Source organism: Bos indicus x Bos taurus, chromosome 21 (assembly GCF_003369695.1).
Source record: "Bos indicus x Bos taurus breed Angus x Brahman F1 hybrid chromosome 21, Bos_hybrid_MaternalHap_v2.0, whole genome shotgun sequence".
NCBI classification, from domain to species: domain Eukaryota; kingdom Metazoa; phylum Chordata; class Mammalia; order Artiodactyla; family Bovidae; genus Bos; species Bos indicus x Bos taurus.
The window spans coordinates 34,658,655-34,679,012 of NC_040096.1; the positions used below are offsets into that span (position 1 = coordinate 34,658,655).

General features: G+C 48.1%; 2 protein-coding genes and 1 pseudogene across 2 annotated transcripts; all 3 read left to right on the top strand.

Annotated features, from left to right (window-relative positions):
* The first annotated feature begins 640 nt into the window (after nt 1-640).
* On the top strand, nt 641-3,766 carry LOC113879899 (duodenase-1). Its single transcript, XM_027521726.1, has 5 exons — nt 641-1,746; nt 1,941-2,088; nt 2,580-2,715; nt 2,906-3,163; nt 3,495-3,766. Exons 1-5 carry the CDS (start codon nt 1,695-1,697, stop codon nt 3,654-3,656), a joined length of 756 nt encoding a protein of 251 aa, XP_027377527.1. The 5' UTR covers nt 641-1,694; the 3' UTR covers nt 3,657-3,766.
* A 7,581-nt stretch (nt 3,767-11,347) lies between these two features.
* Nucleotides 11,348-13,412, top strand: LOC113879826 (mast cell protease 1A-like). Its single transcript, XM_027521640.1, has 5 exons — nt 11,348-11,421; nt 11,616-11,763; nt 12,245-12,377; nt 12,570-12,827; nt 13,147-13,412. The coding sequence occupies exons 1-5, from the start codon at nt 11,370-11,372 to the stop codon at nt 13,306-13,308; spliced, it is 753 nt and encodes a 250-aa protein (XP_027377441.1). The 5' UTR covers nt 11,348-11,369; the 3' UTR covers nt 13,309-13,412.
* A 2,369-nt stretch (nt 13,413-15,781) lies between these two features.
* On the top strand, nt 15,782-18,757 carry LOC113879900 (annotated as a pseudogene).
* Nucleotides 18,758-20,358: the final 1,601 nt, after the last annotated feature.

Here is a 20,358-nt window from a genome sequence, read left to right on the forward strand (position 1 = left end):
ATCTAATCTTCAGACAGTAAGAAACTGAGTCAGTTGCCTTAATATGTTTAATTATTTGATTAGTCCCCACAGAGATTTATAAAACAGATCTCTTACTCTTCTTCTCCAAGTGCATCTCCTGCTCTCCCCACCCAGGCTCTGGCGATCCACATCAGGCAGCCGCTTCAAAGCCATGCCCGCCTCACCCTATTTGTCCTGCTCTGACACATCCCACCAGACTGCCCTTTCTGTTGGAGTCCCTGAATCCTCCTTGAGCTCCTTTACTACCAGTGGTCAACCCTTGTGTAGGCAGCCTCCTCACAGCCGTTGGATGTTCACTCCCTACGTGGTAGTAGTACTAAAAGTCGCTCAGTCATGTCTGACTCTTTGTGACCCCATGGACTGTAGCCTGCCAGGCTTCCCTGTCCATGGAATTCTCCAGGCAAGAATACTGGAGTGGGTTGCCACGCCCTTCCCTATGGAAGGCAGCATTCCTCACGTCACTTGCGTTCTGATATCTCATCCAGGTCATCCAGTGCAGGGTGTCCAAGCCCATGTGGGATGAGGACACCGCTTAGTTCACTGTGACTCACTTGCCAGAATCACTGTTGACCATGGGCTTTGTTTCTTTAACTAAGGTGTTGTTGCTTTTTAAGAGGCTTGGGATCAAGATGTTTTGAAACAACAATTGTTTTGATTCCATGACTTCCCCCATTTTCATGATGGGGACGTGACTGCCGCTGCATATCTTCATCCCACAGGCTCTTCTTACATGACTGCAACAAAGGGGGTCTAGGGCCCTCCTTTCCTAATCTGGGTGAGGGGAGCTCTTGATTGCGTTAAGCAGTGGAGTATGGTAGAATAGGTGCCATATGACATCAAAATCTAGGTAACGAAAAAAACACAGCTTCTAGATGGCTTACTTTTTAGGAAATGCTCACTCTGGGGAAACCAACCACTGTGTTATGAGGGAGCCAAAGAATCCCATGAAGTGAGACAACTTGAGGGGCTCTTATGGAGAAAAACCAACGTGCCGAGTGCATAGCCAGCACCAACCACTGGGCATGTGTGAGCAGTCCTTCAAGTGGGTCAGCCTCCAGGCTTCGAGCAGCCCTGATACCAAGGTGAGTAGAGGGATGCCATCCGCACTGTACCCAGACCAAAATGGAGATGGGTAAAGCAATGTTGCTGTTGTTTTAAACCACTGAGTCCTTTAGTAAGTGGAATAAGCCCTCTTCAGCATCACTTTCACACCATTATGTCTATTCCACACTGTGGATTTTGCCTTTATAGTCTGATCATGATGGTTTATCTCCTCTACATGAAGCAAGGAATCTCATCTCCAATATTTCTCACATTCTTGCTGAAGAAGGGGTCTCAATACACAATCACCCTGGTGATCTAATATGAACCACGCAAAGACTTTCTTTGATCTATCATCATGAGGCCCAGGTGTCTGGGGCTCAGGCACCTGAGGGCTTAAGGACTGGCTAATGCAACTACCCCCTTGACCCCCACCCCACCCAATGGATGAAAACTTACCAGAGGCTTTAATTAAATACAAATAAACAGTCCACTCTGACTACAGAGAAGTGGTTTGAGGCTTTCAGATAAGGCTCATGTGACAAAGGCCAGAGCATGGAAGGGGACAACTCAGGGTTAAAAGACCAGAAGGAAGCAGCAGCTGCTCAGATCTGGGCAGTCTTCCTGGAGAGATGGTCCTGCTCCTGCTCCTGGTGGCCCTTCTGTCCCCTACTGGGGAGGCAGGTGAGTGACGATCCCACCCTCAGAGGTCCAGTCCCACCCCACATGAACAGTCCTGCCCAGACGCTACACTCATGCACAGCCTGGGCCTGGTCCATCTAAGAAAATTTCTGAACTCAGGGAAACCTTGATCCCATCTCCTCTGTTCAAACTTTGGCTCCATGAGCACAGCGGGCAGGCTGGAATCTTTCTTTCAGGGAAAATCATCGGGGGTCACGAGGCCAAGCCACACTCCCGTCCCTACATGGCGTTTCTTCTGTTCAAGACTTCAGGGAAATCTCACATATGTGGGGGTTTCCTTGTGCGTGAGGACTTTGTGCTGACAGCAGCTCACTGCCTGGGAAGGTGAGGAGCAGTGCCGGGCCCCCACCCCTCTGTGGAGCCCTCCCAGGGAACCCTCTTAGGAGCTGCAGACCTGTGCCACCAGGTAACATAGGAAGCTATTCAGAGGACAGGTGAGCACTGGGGAGAGAGGGACAGGTCAATGCCAGTCGTGCATAGAGAGAAGGGACTGATCAAACCTGGAACATAAGGAAGCCAAGGTTGTGGCCTGGAGCCCACAGTGCAAATGTGAGAAATTCATGTTTTCCTTAGAGACAGTCAAGCTCGAGCAGGACTGAACACCCTCTGTGGACTACAGGAACTGCCACCATGCCCAGGCTGCCAGGGAGCAGACAGTTTAGAGATGCTCAGCCCCAGGGCCCACCGCCTAGAATTTCACCACACCCTCCCCCTGCCCCGCCCCAAGTTTGGCCCTGTCCCAAGCTGTGCTCTTTCCTCCTGGCTCCTGGACCGGTTCTCCTGTGACGCCGCCTCTGTTTCTGCTCTCTGTGCAGCTCAATCAATGTCACCCTGGGGGCCCATAACATCATGGAACGAGAGAGGACCCAGCAGGTCATCCCAGTGAGAAGACCCATCCCCCACCCAGACTATAATGATGAGACTTGGGCCAACGACATCATGTTACTGAAGGTGGGACACGAGGCTGCACTGACTCTGGGACACTTCCATCCAGGGTTCTGCATCCCCCATGAACCCATTCCTGACCCTCCTCCTGTACAACCCCTCCGTGGTCCCAATGCTGAGAAGAAGGCAACCCCATGACTGTCCTGCAGCCTCTGTGGGCCAACAATAGGTGACAATGCTTTTCCTCTACCTTCAGCTGACTAGGAAGGCTGACATTACGGATAAAGTGAGCCCCATCAATCTGCCCAGGAGCTTGGCGGAGGTGAAGCCAGGGATGATGTGCAGTGTGGCCGGCTGGGGGCGACTGGGGGTAAATATGCCCTCTACAGACAAACTACAGGAGGTAGATCTTGAAGTCCAAAGTGAGGAGAAATGTATCGCTCGCTTCAAAAACTACATCCCCTTCACACAGATATGTGCTGGAGATCCAAGCAAGAGGAAGAATTCTTTCTCGGTGAGATCCCCAGTGTTATCTGTGCAAAACCCTGGGCCCAACTGAGCTGGGACGATGGGTGGCTGTGGGAACAAAGCCCGCCCCTGTGTCCCCAGCCTGTCCTCCTATCTGGACACTGTCCTGTGTCCCTGGGGCGTGAGCACTGCCCCACAGTCACAAATGGGTGGAGGTTTCCTGCAGGAGGAGCAGCAGGATTATGCCAGGATGAAACCTCAGGACCAACAAGGCCCTGATATCAGCCAGGACCGCTAACTGAGCCCACCCACGCCAGGGTGGCAGGGAGACCAGACCTGAAGAAGGTGAGCTCAGCCCTTGCTCTCTCTACCCACAGGGTGACTCTGGGGGCCCGCTTGTGTGTAATGGTGTGGCCCAGGGCATTGTGTCCTATGGAAGAAATGATGGGACAACTCCAGATGTCTACACCAGAATCTCCAGCTTTCTGTCCTGGATCCATTCAACAATGAGACGGTACAAACGCCAGGGATCAGTGTGATGTGTGCTCAGGGTGGACCCCTCCATCTTCCCTGGGATTGGAAGCATTGATCAAAGTGTGTGAAGGAAGGTTGCCTGGAACTTAATAAACATTCATCTCTTGAAAAGAAATCACTGATTGCTCCGTTATTCACAAATTCGTTAGGTACCTTCTCTGTCAGGGAAACCTCTGTTCACATTTCTGATCTGTTAGCAGCTTCCCCCTCCAGCACATACACTGCTCCTCTCACCCCTCCCTTCCATTCTCTAGAATAAAGTCTTCTGCTGTACCTACAGCCAGCTCCCTCCGTCACACGTCCCCAGTGCCAGCTCCCCCTCAGGATGCCCGTGAGCTCCATCAGAGAAGGGAGACCCCTCCTCAGGAACACAGGACCCCCTGGTCCACGACCCTTGTGTCTCATCCATATGCCCTCCTCCTCGTCAACACCTACTTCCCTCCCCCACATCCCAGTGTCCAGGGGGCAACAGAAGAGAATCCAGATTTGGAAAGGGGACCACCTGAGAAACTCTGGGGTCGAGGGGGGCACTTGTCCACCCTAACAGAAATGGGGGAGGTTTACAAAGGTGTGGCTCACCCCATGAGTGTTCCATCCCTGCATCAGAGGAGACAGAGGTCAGAAGCCTGAGAAAATTCCAGGAGGCCTTCAGTATTCCTAGGCCCAGCTTGAGTGCATGTCACAGCCCTGTCTTGGAGTCCTGGGCCCAGGGCCCTGTGCAGCCTCTGGTGTCCTGAGGGCACATCCTCCTTCAGCCTCAAGTGACCTTCAAGGAGCTCCTCCACCTTGGGCTGAGCTAGCCTCTCCCATCTCCATCATTCCGACATGTATGTATGTTTCTCTAAAGGAAAGTCATAGTAACAAAAATTTTTAGATGCAAGGTATCCTAATATTTCAAAGGTGTTCCATACCCAGTAGCTTACTGAATAATTTTTTCTGTTCTATCTTTTAATAATCTCTGAATTTTCATGTAAGAATCTATTCAGGAAAGTAATCTCATTTTTAAAACATGCAGCTTAGAGAAGGCTGGGGTAAACAGAAGTGATTTGCTGGACATTTGCATGGTGAATGAACTTCCATCATGGCAAAATGTATTTTGCATGTAAAAACAACACATATAATCATATAAAGATAGCTAAATACAGGACATATAAATAAGAAATTTAAAATTGCCTACAATTTCACCATCCGCAGATCATCATCATCAATGATTAAACTTGTGTCCTTCCGCTCTGTTTATTCATAAGATGCTCTTGCTACAACTCACTGGGACTTGGCTTGTTTAGAACTCAGGCGATCTTTTCCATTCCTCTTTCTTCTGTCTCATACTGGTGACAGTGTTGGAATCATCTGCACATGTTCAGGATGGCCTGGCCCAGAGACATCAGAGATGTGGTTCTCTTGTCTCTGGACAGGGAATATTAGTGGAGAGTAATTATTAGGGTGATCACCATGACTTATCTCATCACCTCACACCAGTAACCAGCATTTTTGGAGAGGAAGGCCCTTCCCCTCACAGGAACCCTGACTTGGATGGGACAGCCGCCAACTCAGCTCAAGGGATGCTGGATACCTCAGCACAGGCAAGCCAGTCAGGTCACTGAATGCTGAAGGACCCGGTGATGGTTGGTTTTGGTCCAATGAGTATCAAGTCCAAGACTTTTGTTCAATATTGTGGGATAAGAAAATTTCTGTCACAGAATATTTACATTTGAAGAGCTGATTGTAAGCACAACAAAAATGTGAGGCTGGAACCCTGGCAAGAGAGGAAATGGGGTTGCTGTTTGGTTCACTCTGGTGAGTTCAGGTCTATCTGATCCCAAACCAAGTTCAGCCACTTCCTCACACTTGGCAACAAGCAGACCCCTCATCATAGTGCTCACCGGCTTGCTCTCTACCCACCTATCCTAGCTCTACCTCTGCGTCCTGCCAGCTTCACAGGGGCAGGAGCTGAATCTCTCATATCCCTGAACCTCCCCTATTGTGTAATTATTCATGATATTATCAGAATCATAAAAGTATCAAGAGTGGAGAAATGAAGATTCAATTACTGAGGGGCTCTTGGGGATCCAGCTCCTCTTGGTGTGATGGGGAAGAACTTTGGTATTCTGTTAATCACTAATGGTATATCGCCTATAACATTAATTATACATGATGACACATCTCTGGGAACGCTGGCTCTCAAGTAATGAGCTTTAAGCTAAAATACTTTTGTTTAGCTCACAGGAAACAAGTCCACTGATGAAAGACTGCAGGACAGAAGAAATTAACACAACCGTCCTGAGGCTAGTGGAACCAGGAAATGTTTGACTTTACTCCGTTCCCTTCTAGTATAAAAGTAGCCTGAATTCTAACTCAGGTTAGGTGGTTCTTTGAATCATGAGTCCACCATCTTCTTGGTCTGCTAACTTTCTGAATAAAGTTGCTGTTCCTTGTTTCAACAACTCATCTCGCGATTTATTGGACTGTTGCTTGGCAAGTAGTACAAGGTTGGACTAGATAACACGGGCTGCACCACAGGCTTCACTTTCTTATTCCTTCTGGTGAGTCTTTGTGTGCGAGTGTGGTGACGGTGTCCTTCTCTCCCAATCCAGGGCAGAGAAGGTGGTCATCTGTGGCATGCTGACACCCAGCTAGGGGAGAGCACACCTCTGGGATGTCTGTGGGGACACTGAGCCTCCCTTCCTTCCTTCCTTCCCCTGTGCTTTGTGTCTGGAAGGAAGAAACCCCAGCATCTGTGACATGGACAGACCTTTGGGAAGATGCTGCCACTCCTACTCCTGATGGCCTTTTTTCTGCCTCCTGGGCTGGGACTGGTGAGTGACCGCCCATTCCTGAGGGTGTAGCCCATCTCATTAAGCCTCCCGCAGTCCTGACCCTTCTGCGCAGCTCTAATTTCTGAACCAGGTCCCATCCCAACCAAGAACACAAGTTTGATGCCACATAGACACTCAGCAAGGAGAGGTGGCAGGCAATCAGGAAGATTTTCACTAAGATCTTTCATGGGTCTCAGACTCTCTCTCACCACCAGAGGAATGGGTTGTGCATTTGGTAGAGGATGTGAAGCTACAAAACACAAGTAAGTAAAATCCCTCACACCAGCCAGGAAAAGACAACTCAGACAAACCAACCACAGTACTGGAGTTGTCAGTGGAGCCGGCTTATGAACCAGTGCCTTCCACCCCTCACTCTTGTCCAGGATAGGAACCAGGTGTGACATTGATCGAAGGTGCTAGATGACAGCGCCCAAAGCTCTCTATGTGTCTTGGCTCTTTCCCAGGCCCCAAGCAGCTCATTTTCTGTCCCACCTCCCCTGCCTCTCAGGCCTTTAGTTACTCCACTGTCTGTGGCAGTGCCCTCCACCCACCCCTGTGACCTGAAATCCCAGCAGTACTATCCCCAACAACCTCAGCCAAAAGCTAATGGGAGGCCACTTGTGCAGCCAAAGAACATTTTCTGAGATCCTGGGATGCGTTATGCCCTCGGACATGAGGATTTTAGAAAACTCACCTCTATAAGTTCCTCATGCAAACTCACATGAATTTCACAATATTCCTGAGAAAGCTCCCAGAAGCCCTGCACTCATGTCATTGAAAAGCACAAGACACAGTGTCACCCCCCCCAGGGCTGTCTGTCACCTCAATTTCCCCTCAGCTGCGGCCCTGCCCTGCAGTCACCGGCCCGTCACAGCTCCTGGGCTGTATCTCCTGTGACTCCACGCTCCTCATACCTGTATTCTGTTCTCTGTGCAGCTCAATCAGCATCACCCTGGGGGCCCACAGCATCAAGAAGCAGGAGAGGGTGCAGCAGGGTCAAGTGCTTTTTCCATGTAGAGAGATGTGTCCTTAAAGACACCTAGAGACATTTATTTTCCTGAGCACCACTTATTTAGGAGGAAAAAAAAAAAAGTTTCTCACCACTCTCTGCCATAAAACTCCATCATAAACCAAGTGTTCTATATTTGTGTAGAATGTCTCTGTGTGTGCGGGGTCTCTATCTTGTCATCTATGTCTCTATGGTGCCATCAGTATCACACTATCTTCATTACTATGACTTCATTTGCTAAAGCAAGAGCTCCCATCTTATTCTCATTCTTTAAGCCTGTCTTCTCCAATGTTGGCTACTGGTTTTCCACATCTATTTAGAACCAATAAAGTTCTGTGAAATAATTCCTGAGTGCAATGAATCTGTAGATCACTTTTTGGAGAATGAATACCTTAAAAGTATTTTCTCTTCCAAACACGAATGTGGAATATCTTTATGATTTATACTTAATTATTTGGCCATTCCCATGATTTTAATGTTTTTTTTTTCAAATTTCATTTTCTAACTATTATTGTATAGAGAGATGATTAATGTTTGAGTTGATTTTGTGCCCAGAAAATTTGACAGTTACTAATTATAATAATTGATCTGCAGGTTCCTGGCTATTCTTGTTGTGTATTATATCTTGAATATTCACAGTTTTACTTCCTCTTTCCCTGTCTATACCCTTTACTTCTACTGCCTGCTTAACTGTAGTGACTAAAATCTCTAGTATATTACTGAAGAGAAATGGTGATCATGGCTATCTGTGTGACCTTGTATTGTTTTCCTCTTGAATGAAAAACACAGAACATTTCATCAGTAAGTATATTGATTGGTGTGGGATTTTTGCAGGGATCATTTATCAGAATGAAGACCCTCGTTTCCACTCCTATTTTTTAAAGAAATTTTTTAAGTGAAGGATAGTGAGTTTTAGTAGCTGCTTTTCCCCATTCAGTTGAATTATCGTATGGTGTTTCTTCTTTCATCAGTCACTGTGTTGTGTTACAGCAATTGTGTTTTGAATAAAAGCCACTCATCCTCAGAAAAACCCAAATTAGAATGATCTAATACTTTTGCTCATGGACTGAGTGGATTACATCAATACTGGAATAACATTAACCCGTAAAGTTCTCCTCCCATATTGTCATCACTGGGTTTGTCATCTAGGTTTTGCTAGTCTCATAAGGGAGATGCGTAGCATCTACTTGCCAGCAGAAAATGTATATCAATATTTAAATTGTTTTCAAAGACTTCCAGGGAATTCTCGTGAGCTTGTGGCTGTCCTTGATGGACTATTTTTGAAAACGGAATCAATTCATGTAATGTTTATAGGAAAATTCAAACTTCCTGAGTATGTTTCTTTAATTTATATTTTCTAGGGATTTGTAATTCCATGTAGATTTTGAAAACTGTTCACTTCCCTGTGACCTAGAGGCTAGCAGAGATAAGATTCATGTATGTATATATACATACATATATCTCTCAGATAAAACTCTTTCTTAGTTCACCCACCCTGTGGCTATAATTTTCACTATCTCAATAGTGTCTTTAGTAATCAGGATTATCTTGATTCTTACATACCCAACTGCCGGAGTCCAGCTCCAGCAACCAGGGGATCAGCCTGAAGTGATGAGCAGTGTCGGCGGGGAATGATGTAGCCTCTGACTCGAGGTACGGGACTACATGTTTATTTCAAACATCAGGTCTTCTTTTATACTTTTTCAAAAGGATTAGGTCAGAGGTTTTTCATTTTCAGCTCCCCCTCACCCAAATTTATTATCTCCTTGTTGCCCTTCAAACAGAGTTCCTGCTGCAGCGATTCTCTCAGAATCATGTTTACTTGTGATTACATTGTAACTCATGCTTATGTCTGGGCTGCATGCCACATTCCTCAGTTTATTTCTTATCTTTCTAAATCCTGCTTGCCCCTAGTATCCTAAGCTCACTATCTCCTAAAAAGTCTTCTAGCTATTCTTAATTATTCCTAAACCCTAAACTCAGCAAACTTCCTTTGTCATAAACATCTCCTTCACAAACAGGTCTCAAATAATAATCCTTCCCATGGCCTCAAGCTGCGGCCTACATGCTAATCCTGGGACATTCTTTGTAAAAATCCTTGAACAAATGTCAATGGTTACTTTATAGATTATTTTCTGGACACAACTGCAGAAGGCTTTGTGCTTTCTCATGCTTTTCTCAAAAACAATAAGCACTTTAACTTTCTTTCCAGCCAACTCAACCGAAGAAAGGAAGAAACAAGTCAGAATCACAAAAGCTAACTAACTCCTTCAACCCAGGTCTGTGCCTGCGGGACAAGGAGAGGGGGTTGGGGGCCGTGCCTCCATTTTGTCAGTAATGCCTAACGCGGCTCCTGACACCCAACACATTTTTAATGTAGATCAACTTATCCATCATTATCAATAGTCCTTTTTATATCTTGTATTAATTTGCTTTTACAAGGTAAGTGTATAAAGAAATTCTCCTATATTCAACGTTTTCATGTTTTATCTTTCAATGAGTTAGAGAAACAGTTTTAAGTGGTCGAGTTTATTTTTATTCACATGTAGCCAACAGATTTAATATAGTTTCATCGTTACTTACCATTTTGAATTCCTTTTCTTTTGATTTCCATTATGATTTTGCTTATGATTTACAGTGGATCCTTGAACATGCCTCACATCACATGTGATCTGATATCCAGGCCACCCAGTGCATGGTTCGGAGCACATGTGGTGTGAGACACCCCTTGGCTCACTGTGACTCTCCAGCCCTAATCACTGTTGACTATGGGCTTTGTTTGTTTAACTAAGATGTTGTTACTTTTCAAGAGGCTTGGAATCAAGATGTTTAGAAACAACAATTTTTTCAATTCCATGCCTTTCTGCATTTGCATGGTGCAGATATGACTGCCATTGTGTGTCTCCATCCCACAGGCTCTTCTTATATGACTGCAATATCTCACCTCCTGTTGGGAGGTGGGGTCTAGGGCCCTTCCTTTTTAATCTGGTGAAAGCTCTTGGTCTTGATTGACCCAAGCAGCAGACATGGCAGAATGGATGTTGTATGACATCAATGTCTATGTAATGAAAAGAACACAGCTTCTAGATGGTTCACTTTTTAGGAGATGCTCACTCTGGGGGAGCCAGGCACTGTGTTTGGATGGAGCCAAAGAATCCCATGAAGTGAGACGATATAAGGGGCCCTCGTGACAAGAAACCAATGTGCCCACAGGACAGCCAGCAGCAACCACTGGGCATGTGTGAGGAAGCCTTCAAGTGATTCAGCTTCTGGGCTTCAAGCTTCCCTGACACCTATGGGAGCAGATGGGTGCTGTTCACATTGTACCATGAGCAAATTGCAGATTCATGGGTCAAGCAATTTTGATGTTATTTTAAACCACTCAGTCCTTTGGTAAGTGGAATAAGCCCTCTTCAGCATCACTTTCACACCATTATGTCTATTCCACACTGTGGATCTTGCCTTTATAGTCTGATCATGATGGTTTATCTCCTGTACATGAAGCAAGGAATCTCATCTCCAATATTTCTCACATTCTTGCTGAAGAAGGGGTCTCAATACACAATCACCCTGGTGATCTAATATGAACCACGCAAAGACTTTCTTTGATCTATCATCATGAGGCCCAGGTTTCTGGGGCTCAGGCACCTGAGGGCTTAAGGACTGGCTGATGCAACCACCCGCCTTGATCCCTACCCCACCCAATGGATGAAAACTTACCAGAGGTTTTAATTAAATACAAATAAACAGTCCACTCTGACTACAAAAAAGTGGTTTGAGGCTTTCAGATAAGGCTCACGTGACAAAGGCCAGAGCATGGAAGGGGACAACTCAGGGTTAAAAGACCAGAAGGAAGCAGCAGCTGCTCAGATCTGGGCAGTCTTGCTGGAGAGATGGTCCTGTTCTTGCTCCTGGTGGCCCTTCTGTCCCCTACCGGGGAGGCAGGTGAGTGACGGTCCCACTCTCAGAGGCCCAGTCCCACCCCACATGAACAGACCTGCTCAGATGCTACACTCATGCACAGCCTGGGCCTGGTCCATCTAAGAAAATTTCTGAACTCAGGGAAACCTTGATCCCATCTCCCCTGTTAAGACTTTGGCTCCATGAGCACAGCGGGCAGGCTGGAATCTTTCTTTCAGGGAAAATCATCGGGGGCCACGAGGCCAAGCCACACTCCCGTCCCTACATGGTGTTTCTTCAGTTCAAGATTTCAGGGGAACCTCAAAGATGTGGGGGATTCCTTGTGCGTGAGGACTTCGTGCTGACAGCAGCTCACTGCCTGGGAAGGTGAGGAGCAGTGCCGGGCCCCCACCCCTCTGTGGAGCCCTCCCAGGGAACCCTCTTAGGAGCTGCAGACCTGTGCCACCAGGTAACGTAGGAAGCTATTCAGAGGACAGGTGAGCACTGGGGAGAGAGGGACAGGTCAATGCCAGTCGCGCATGGAGAGAAGGGACTGATCAAACCTGGAACATAAGGAAGCCAAGGTTGTGGCCTGGAGCCCACAGTGCAAATGTGAGAAATTCATGTTTTCCTTAGAGACAGTCAAGCTCGAGCAGGACTGAACACCCTCTGTGGACTACCACCCTGCCCAGGCTGCCAGGGAGCAGACAGTTTAGGGATGCTCAGCCCCAGGGCCCACCGCCTAGTATTTCGCCACACCCTCCTCCGCCCTGCCCCAAGTTTGGCCCTGTCACAAGCTGTGCTCTTTCCTCCTGGCTCCTGGACCAGTTCTCCTGTGATGCCGCCTCTGTTTCTGCTCTCTGTGCAGCTCAATCAATGTCACCCTGGGGGCCCACAACATCATGGACAGAGAGAGGACCCAGCAGTTCATCCCAGTGAGAAGACCCATCCCCTACCCACGCTATAATAAGACTTGGGCCAACGACATCATGTTACTGCAGGTGGGGCACGAGGCTGCACTGACTCTGGGACACTTCCTTCCTGGGGTTCTGCATCCCCCATGACCTCATTCCAGACCCTCCTCCTGTATGACCCCTTCTGTGGTCCCAGAGCTGTGAAGAAGGCAACCCCATGAATGTCCTGCAGTCTCTATGGGCCATCAGTGGGTAAGAATGCCTTTCCTCTGCTTTCAGCTGATGAGGAAGGCAAATGTGACCACTGCTGTGAGCCCCATCAGTCTGCCCAGGGACTGGGATACAGTGAATCCAGGGATGCTGTGCAGTGTGGCTGGCTGGGGGCGTCTTGATGTGGATATGTCCCGCACAAAGAAACTACAGGAGGTAGAGCTTGAAGTCCAAAGGGCCGAGAAATGCACCTCTCGCTACAAATATTACAGTACCACCACCCAGATATGTGTAGGGGACCCGAGAAAGAGGAAGAGTTCCTTTAAGGTGAGCTCCCTAGTGTTATCCATGCAAAGCCTTGGTCTCTGGATCTGGGGCCATGGGAACGAGCTCTGTCCTGTGTCCCCAGCCTGTCCTCCTGTCCAGTCTCTGTCTGGGGTCCCTGGGGGATGGACATTGCCTCTAAGTCACATATGGGCAGAGGCTTCCTGTGGGAGGAGGTGGATTGTCAGGGCCAGATTGAAACCTCAGGACCAAGAAGACCCTTTTATCAGCCAGGGCCCCTAACAGGGACCACCCACCCCAGGGTGGCAGGGAGAACAGATCCAAAGAAGATGAGCTCAGCCCTTGCCCTCTCTGCCCACAGGGTGACTCCGGGGGCCCACTTGTGTGTAATGGTGTGGCCCAGGGCATTGTGTCCTATGGAAAAAAGGATGGGACACCTCCAAGGGTCTTCACCAGAATCTCAAGCTTTCTGCCTTGGATCCAAAAAACAATGAAACAGTACGAACTTGAGGGACCAGACTGAGGTTTCTCCAAGGACTGATCTGTCCATCTTCCCTGGGATGGAGGCACTGGGCAAAGTGGTTAGGCTGGCTGAAACTTAATAAACTTCCATCTCTTGAGCAGAAATCATGGATTTGTCCTTCACTTACCTAAACATATTCATTCAGCAAAGGCCGTGTCTGACCTGTTTATAGTTCTGATCTGTTACTGGCTTCCACCTCCAATACACCACCCTGTTCCAACTCTGGAATAAAAACTCCTGCTGCACTGATAGTCAGCTCCCTCCAGTCACACGTCCTCAGTGCCAGCTCCCTCTCCAGGCTAACCATGAGCTCCATCAGAGTAGGGAAACCCCTCTGAGGACTACACGACCCTCTTCTTGACAACCCTCGTGTCTCATCCATACACCTTCTTCCTCGTCCACACCTACTCCCCTCCCCCCTAATCCCAGTGCCCTGGGGGAAAAGAAGAGAATCCAGATTTGGAAGGAGGGCCACATGAGGTTGAGGGTTGAGGCAGAGGGGCACTTGTCCACCCTAACAGAAATGGGGGAGGTTTACAAAGGTGTACTTCACCCCATGCAGTGTTCCTCCCTGCATCAGAGCAGGCAGAGCTCAGAAGCCTGAGAAAGTTCCAGGAGGCCTTCAGTATTCCTAGACCCAGCTTGAGTGCCTGTCACAGCCCTGTCTTGGAGTCCTGGGCCCAAGGCCCTGTGCAGCCTCTGGTGTCCTGAGGGCACATCCTCCTTCAGCCTCAAGTGACCTTGAGGGGGCTCTTCCACCTTGGGCTGACCAGCCACTCCCCACCTTCATCATTCCCATGTGTGTTTGTGCATAAATATATTTATCTCCAAAGGAAACTCACTCTAAAGAAAATCATTGGTTTCAAGGTATCCTAAAGTTTCAAAGAGTATCTATAGCCTATAGTTATTGGGTACATTTCTTCCTGTATTTTTTTTTTTTTTTTTTTATCAATTGCTGAAGTTTTGATGCAAGGTTCAGAAAAGCAACCTTAGTTTTAAGACATGCAGTTTAGAGAGGGCTTAAGAGAAGTGGCTTGTTGAACATTTGAATGGAGAGTGAGCTTCAACTATTGCAAAATGTGTTCTGGCAGAAAGTAACACATATTCATCAAAATATATTCCTCATAAATGGAACATATGCAACACGGTGCGTGCAAGTGTGCTAAGTTACTTCAGGCGTGTCGGATTCTTTGTGACCCTATGGACGGTCGCCCTCCAGGCTCCTCTGCCCATTCATCATAGAAAGACAAGTAAATACAGAACATATGGATGAGAAAAGGAAACGAAGTGCACTTCCACCACCCCCGATCATCATCATTCATGCTTAAGTATACTTCCTTCCACTATTTTTGTATTTATTCATAAAATGCTCTTGCTTCAACTCCCTTGGGATTGGGTTGTTTAGAGCTCCTCATGCCCTCCTTTCCATTCCTCTTTCTCTGTCCTCATACTGCTGAGAGTGTGGGGGTCATCTGCACATGTTTAGGATGGCCTGGCCCAGAGACAGCACATATATGGCTCTCTGGGCTCTGGACAGGGAATACCTAGTGGGGAGTAAGTATTAGATGACGGGCATCTGTTTCCCCTTCACCACTCACCAGTGACCAGCATTTCTGGAGAGGAAGCCCCTCCTGACTCACAAACACCCTGATTCGGGTGGGACAGCCTCCGTCTCAGCTTGAGGGACAATATATACCTCAGCACAACCCAACCATGTCCCTCATTGCCGAAGGACCCGGTGATGGTTTTTTTCTGGTTCAGTGAATATCAAGTCCAGGACTTTCATTCAAAATTTTCAGATAAGAAAGGCTCTCTTTGTTACAGAATACTTATATTTAAACAAGAGATTCTAAATCCTCCAAAATTGTGAGGCTGGAACCCTGGCAAGATAGGAAATGGGGTTGCTGTTTGGGCCATTTGGCTGAATCCAGGCCTCTCTGCTCCTAAAGCAAGTGAAGTCTCTGCCTCACCCTTGGCCCAAGCAGAGCCCCATGCCGTAGTCCTCGAGCACATGTCCTCTGCCCGCAGATTCTAGGGCTCCTCCAGCCCCTGAGCTTCTCAAGCACAGGGGCCATGTCGCTATATCCCTGACCCCTTCCTATTAGGTAATTCTTCATGCTTTCCCCAGAATCATAGAAGACCCAAGAAGGGAGAAACGAAGATCCTCTTGATTCAGTCACTGAGGTCCTCTGGGGATCCAGCTCCTCCCCTGGCTGCAACACAACCTCCACTTTCTTGCTGTTCCTCTTGCTCTGTGACTCAGCAGAGGGAGTGCAAGTGTGGTGACTGTGTTGTTCTCACCTATCCCACAGCAGAGAACATGGGCACATGTGACATGCTCACACCCGGCTGGGGGGACCACAGCTCTGGGGGGTCTGTGGGGACACCGAGCCTCCCCTGCTTCCTTCCCCTGTGCTTTGTGTCTGGAAGGAAGAAACCCCAGCAGCTCTGACCTGGGCAAATCTTCTGGAAGATGCAGCTACTCTTGCTCCTGATGGCCTTTCTGCCTCCTGGGCTAGGAAAGGTGAGTGACTATCCCCATTCCTGACAGGGTAGCCCATCTTACTAAACCTCCTGAAGTCCTGGCCCTTCTGCTCAGCTCCAATTTCTGAACCAGCTCCCATCCCAACTGAGACTACAAGTTTGATTCTCATAGACATTCAGCAAGGATGGACGGTAGGAAGTAAGCTTTCACTAAAAGCTTTTGTAGCTCTTAGCCTCTCTCTCACCACTGGTAAAGCTGGTTGCCCATTTGCTGGAGGATGTGAAGCTATAACACACAAGTAAGTAAAATTCCTCACTCCAGCCAGGAAAGGACAACTCAGACAAACCATCCACAGCGCGGGGGTTCTCAGTGGACCCAGCTTAAGAACCAGAGAAACTTGTCAGTTTCCCTGCCCTTCACTCCTGCCCAGGAGAGGAGCCCAGGGTGTGACTGGTCAGAAATGGCTAGATGGCAGCACCCAAAGCTCTCTGGGTGTCGTTACTCTTCCCCAGGCCCTAAGCAGTTCATTTTCTGCCCCAGTGTCTTTGGCATGTCCTCCCCCATCCCTGTGGGCTTAAATCCCCCCAGTACTATCCCCACCAAACCTCAGCCAAAAGCTAATTGGAGGCCAATCAGGCGTCCAGTCAACAGATGTTTACTGAGATCCTCGGATGCGTTATGCCCTAGGACATGAGGATTTTAGAAAACCCAACTCCATAAACTCATAGGTGGATTATTAGAAAATGGCACCAATCAGGATGTTAGCAGAGGCTCAGATGGGTTAGGAGACTCCATGAGAATGAGGGCTCATCAGGGGGTCCCATCCATGATCTTCTGGGCTCCACCCTCTGGAAGGCACTCTTGGGCCCCTCCATATGTGTGTGTGACTCAGGATGTGGAGAACAATACTGAGGTTTGGGGTTTAGAAAAGGTTATCCCACCGCAGTGAGAACCTGGGGGACTCTCCCCTAGTGTCTGTTGGGCACCGTCGACCCACCTTGACTGCCACCTTCCCGAACCTCCCTTCTAACCATAGCCTATCCCATCTCCCCATCTTTCAGCCTTTTCTTTCAGAGGAGATCACTGGGGGCCACGAGGCCAAGCCCCACTCCCGCCCCTACATGGCTTTGGTTCAGTTTTGGGTGAGAAGAGTTGGAAGAAGTGTGGCGGTGTTCTCATACAAAAGGACTTTGTTTGATAGCTGCTCACTGCAGAGGAAGGTGAGGGGCAGTAGCCAGCCTGGACAGGGACCCGTCCTCTCCCCAGGAGCTGAGCCCAGGGGTACCCCTCCTTCACCCCAGGATCTTGGAAATCAGGACCACAAGAGCTCATCAGACAAGCCATCTGATGAGCAGGACTAGGGTAATGAAAAGCTGAGAAACAGGACAAGTAGAGTTTTGTGGTTAGTGGGTCAGAGGTGAGAACAAGAGACAGGTTGAGAAGGGTTGACCCACAATGGCCAAATAAAGCATCAGAGAAGGATGAGAGTGTGCAGTGAGAGCCAAAACCCAAACTCAGAGTCACTTCACAATATTGCTGAGAAAGCTCCCGGGAGCCCTGCCCTCATGTCCCTGAGAAGCACTGGGCCCAGAGTCACCAGCCCCAGGACCGTCTGTCACCCAACTCCCCCTCAGCTGCTGCCCTGCCCTGGTGTCAGCTGCCTGTCACAGCTCCTAGGCTGTATCTCCAGTGACCCCATGATCCCCACACCCCTGCTCTGGTCTCTGAGCAGCTCAATCAATGTCACCCTGGGGGCCCACAACATCAAACAGCAGGAGAGGACCCAGCAGGTCATCCGATGAGAAGAGCCATCTGCCACCCAGACTATAATCCTAGGAACTTCTCCAACGACATCATGTAACTGCAGGCAAGGAAAACTCCCCACTGGCCCTGCCCTCCTGAGATCAGATCATTGCCTTCCCAGGATCTCCTTCCTCTTTCTTCCTTCCCATCCTGGCCACCTGACCAGTCTCATGGGGATAGGTGAGAGATGGGTCCATGCAGCCTCATCCTGGCATCCAGGCCAGAGGACCACCAGCTGAGCCAGACTCTTGTCTCTTCCCATCAGCTGGAGAGAAAGGCCAAGCAGACGTCAGAGGTGAAGCCCCTTAGTCTGCCTAAGGCCAAGGCCCAGATGAAGCCAGGACAGGTGTGCAGTCTGGCCGGCTGGGGGCAGGTGGCCCTGGGCACTCCAGCCACCACCTTGCAGGAGGCAGAGCTGATGGTACAGGAGGATCGGATGTGTGAATCACTCAACCCCAGGCACTACAGCCGGGCCACCCAGAATTGTGTTGGGGACCCAAGGAAGGTGAAAACCGGCTTCAAGGTCAGTTTCCTGCATCTAAGCACACAGACCCGGGAGGTGTGGGTAGGGCAGAGGCCATATCCTCAGCTGAGAATTATGGCTGCCTGGTCCTGAATCCAGTGTTTTGCTTTTCTTTTCCCTGAGTGGCTCAGGAAGCATCAGTCATCCCACAGATGTCATATCACCAGAGTTTCCAGGAGAAAATTGATAGAAAGATAGACTTAAGTCTAGCTGCTAAGAACAGTCAGAATCAGGCTGGAGCCCCAGGACCAGGAGGTGACCAGGCCTCCCTGGGCCTGGGTCTTCCCTATAGCCCCTGACTGAGACCACCCAGCCTGGGCGGCAGGGAAGACAAAACCCCAAGGAGGCTTGCTCAGCCCTTATCTCTCTGCCCACAGGGTGACTCCGGTGGACCCCTCGTGTGTAAAAAAGTGGTCCATGGTACTTTCTCCTATGGAAAGAAGAATGGGACACCTCTAGGAGTCTTCACCCAGGTCTCACACTTCCTACCCTGGATAAAGAGAACAATGAAGCACCTCTAACAGCAGCTTGAGACTGATCTTTCTCTGCACTGACCATTGTCCTGGGGCAGCAGCAAGAATCCCACAGGGATTGGCAGTGGGATCACAGGGCCATAATAAATGGGATCTCCAAAGCAATGGTGACTGAATTCCTATTTATTCATGGAACCACCTCAATATATAACCACACTGCTCCAGGACACCCTCTTCTGTCAGTTCTGGGTTTTACTTCCTCCTTCCTCCCTAGCCCTCTGCTTCTGTTAAGGCACTAAGTCGTGTCCCACTCTTTGTGACCCCATGGACTGTGGCTTGCCAGGCTTCTCTGTCCATGGGATTTACCAGGCACAAGCACTGGAGTGGGTTGCCATTTCCTTCTTCAGGGGATCTTCCCAACCCAGGGATTGAATCCACATCTCTTGCGTCTTGTGGCTGTCCTTGATGGACTATTTTTGAAAACGGAATCAATTCAAACTTCCTGAGTATGTTTCTTTAATTTATATTTTCTAGGGATTTGTAATTCCATGTAGATTTTGAAAACTGTTCACTTCCCTGTGACCAAGAGGCTAGCATAGGTAAGATTCATGTATGTATATATACATACATATATCTCTCAGATAAAACTCTTTCTTAGTTCACCCACCCTATGGCTATAATTTTCACTATCTCAATAGTGTCTTTAGTAATCAGGATTATCTTGATGCTTACATACCCAAGTGCCAGAGTCCAGCTCCAGCAACCAGGGGATCAGCCTGAAGTGATGAGCAGTGTCGGTGGGGAATGATGTAGCCTCTGACTTGAGGTACGGGACTACATGTTTATTTCAAACATCAGGTCTTCTTTTATACTTTTTCAAAAGGATTAGGTCAGAGGTTTTTCATTTTCAGCTCCCCCTCACCCAGATTTATTATCTCCTTGTTGCCCTTCAAACAGAGTTCCTGCTTCAGCGATTCTCTCAGAATCATGTTTACTTGTGATTACATTGTAACTCATGCTTATGTCTGGGCTGCATGCCACATTCCTCAGTTTATTTCTTATCTTTCTAAATCCTGCTTGCCCCTAGTATCCTAAGCTCACTATCTCCTAAAAAGGCTTCTAGCTATTCTTAATTATTCCTAAACCCTAAACTCAGCAAACTTCCTTTGTCATAAACATCTCCCTCACAAACAGGTCTCAGATAATAATCCTCCATGGCCTCAAGCTGCAGCCTACGTGCTCATCCTGGGACATTCTTTGTAAAAATCCTTGAACAAATGTCAATGGTTACTTTATAGATTATTTTCTGGACACAACTGCAGAAGGCTTTGTGCTTTCTCATGCTTTTCTCAAAAACAATAAGCACTTTAACTTTCTTTCCAGCCAACTCAACCGAAGAAAGGAAGAAACAAGTCAGAATCACAAGAGCTAACTCCTTCAACCCAGGTCTGTGCCTGTGGGATAAGGAAGAGGGGGTTGGGGGCTGTGGGTCCATTTTTCAGTAATGCCTAACGTGGCTCCTGACACCCAACACATTTTTAATGTAGATCAACTTATCCATCATTATCAATAGTCCTTTTTATATCCTGTATTAATTTGCTTTTACAAGGTAAGTGTATAAAGAAATTCTCCTATATTCAACGTTTTCATGTTTTATCTTTCAATGAGTTAGAGAAACAGTTTTAAGTGGTCGAGTTTATTTTTATTCACATGTAGCCAACAGATTTAAAATAGTTTCATCGTTACTTACCATTTTGAATTCCTTT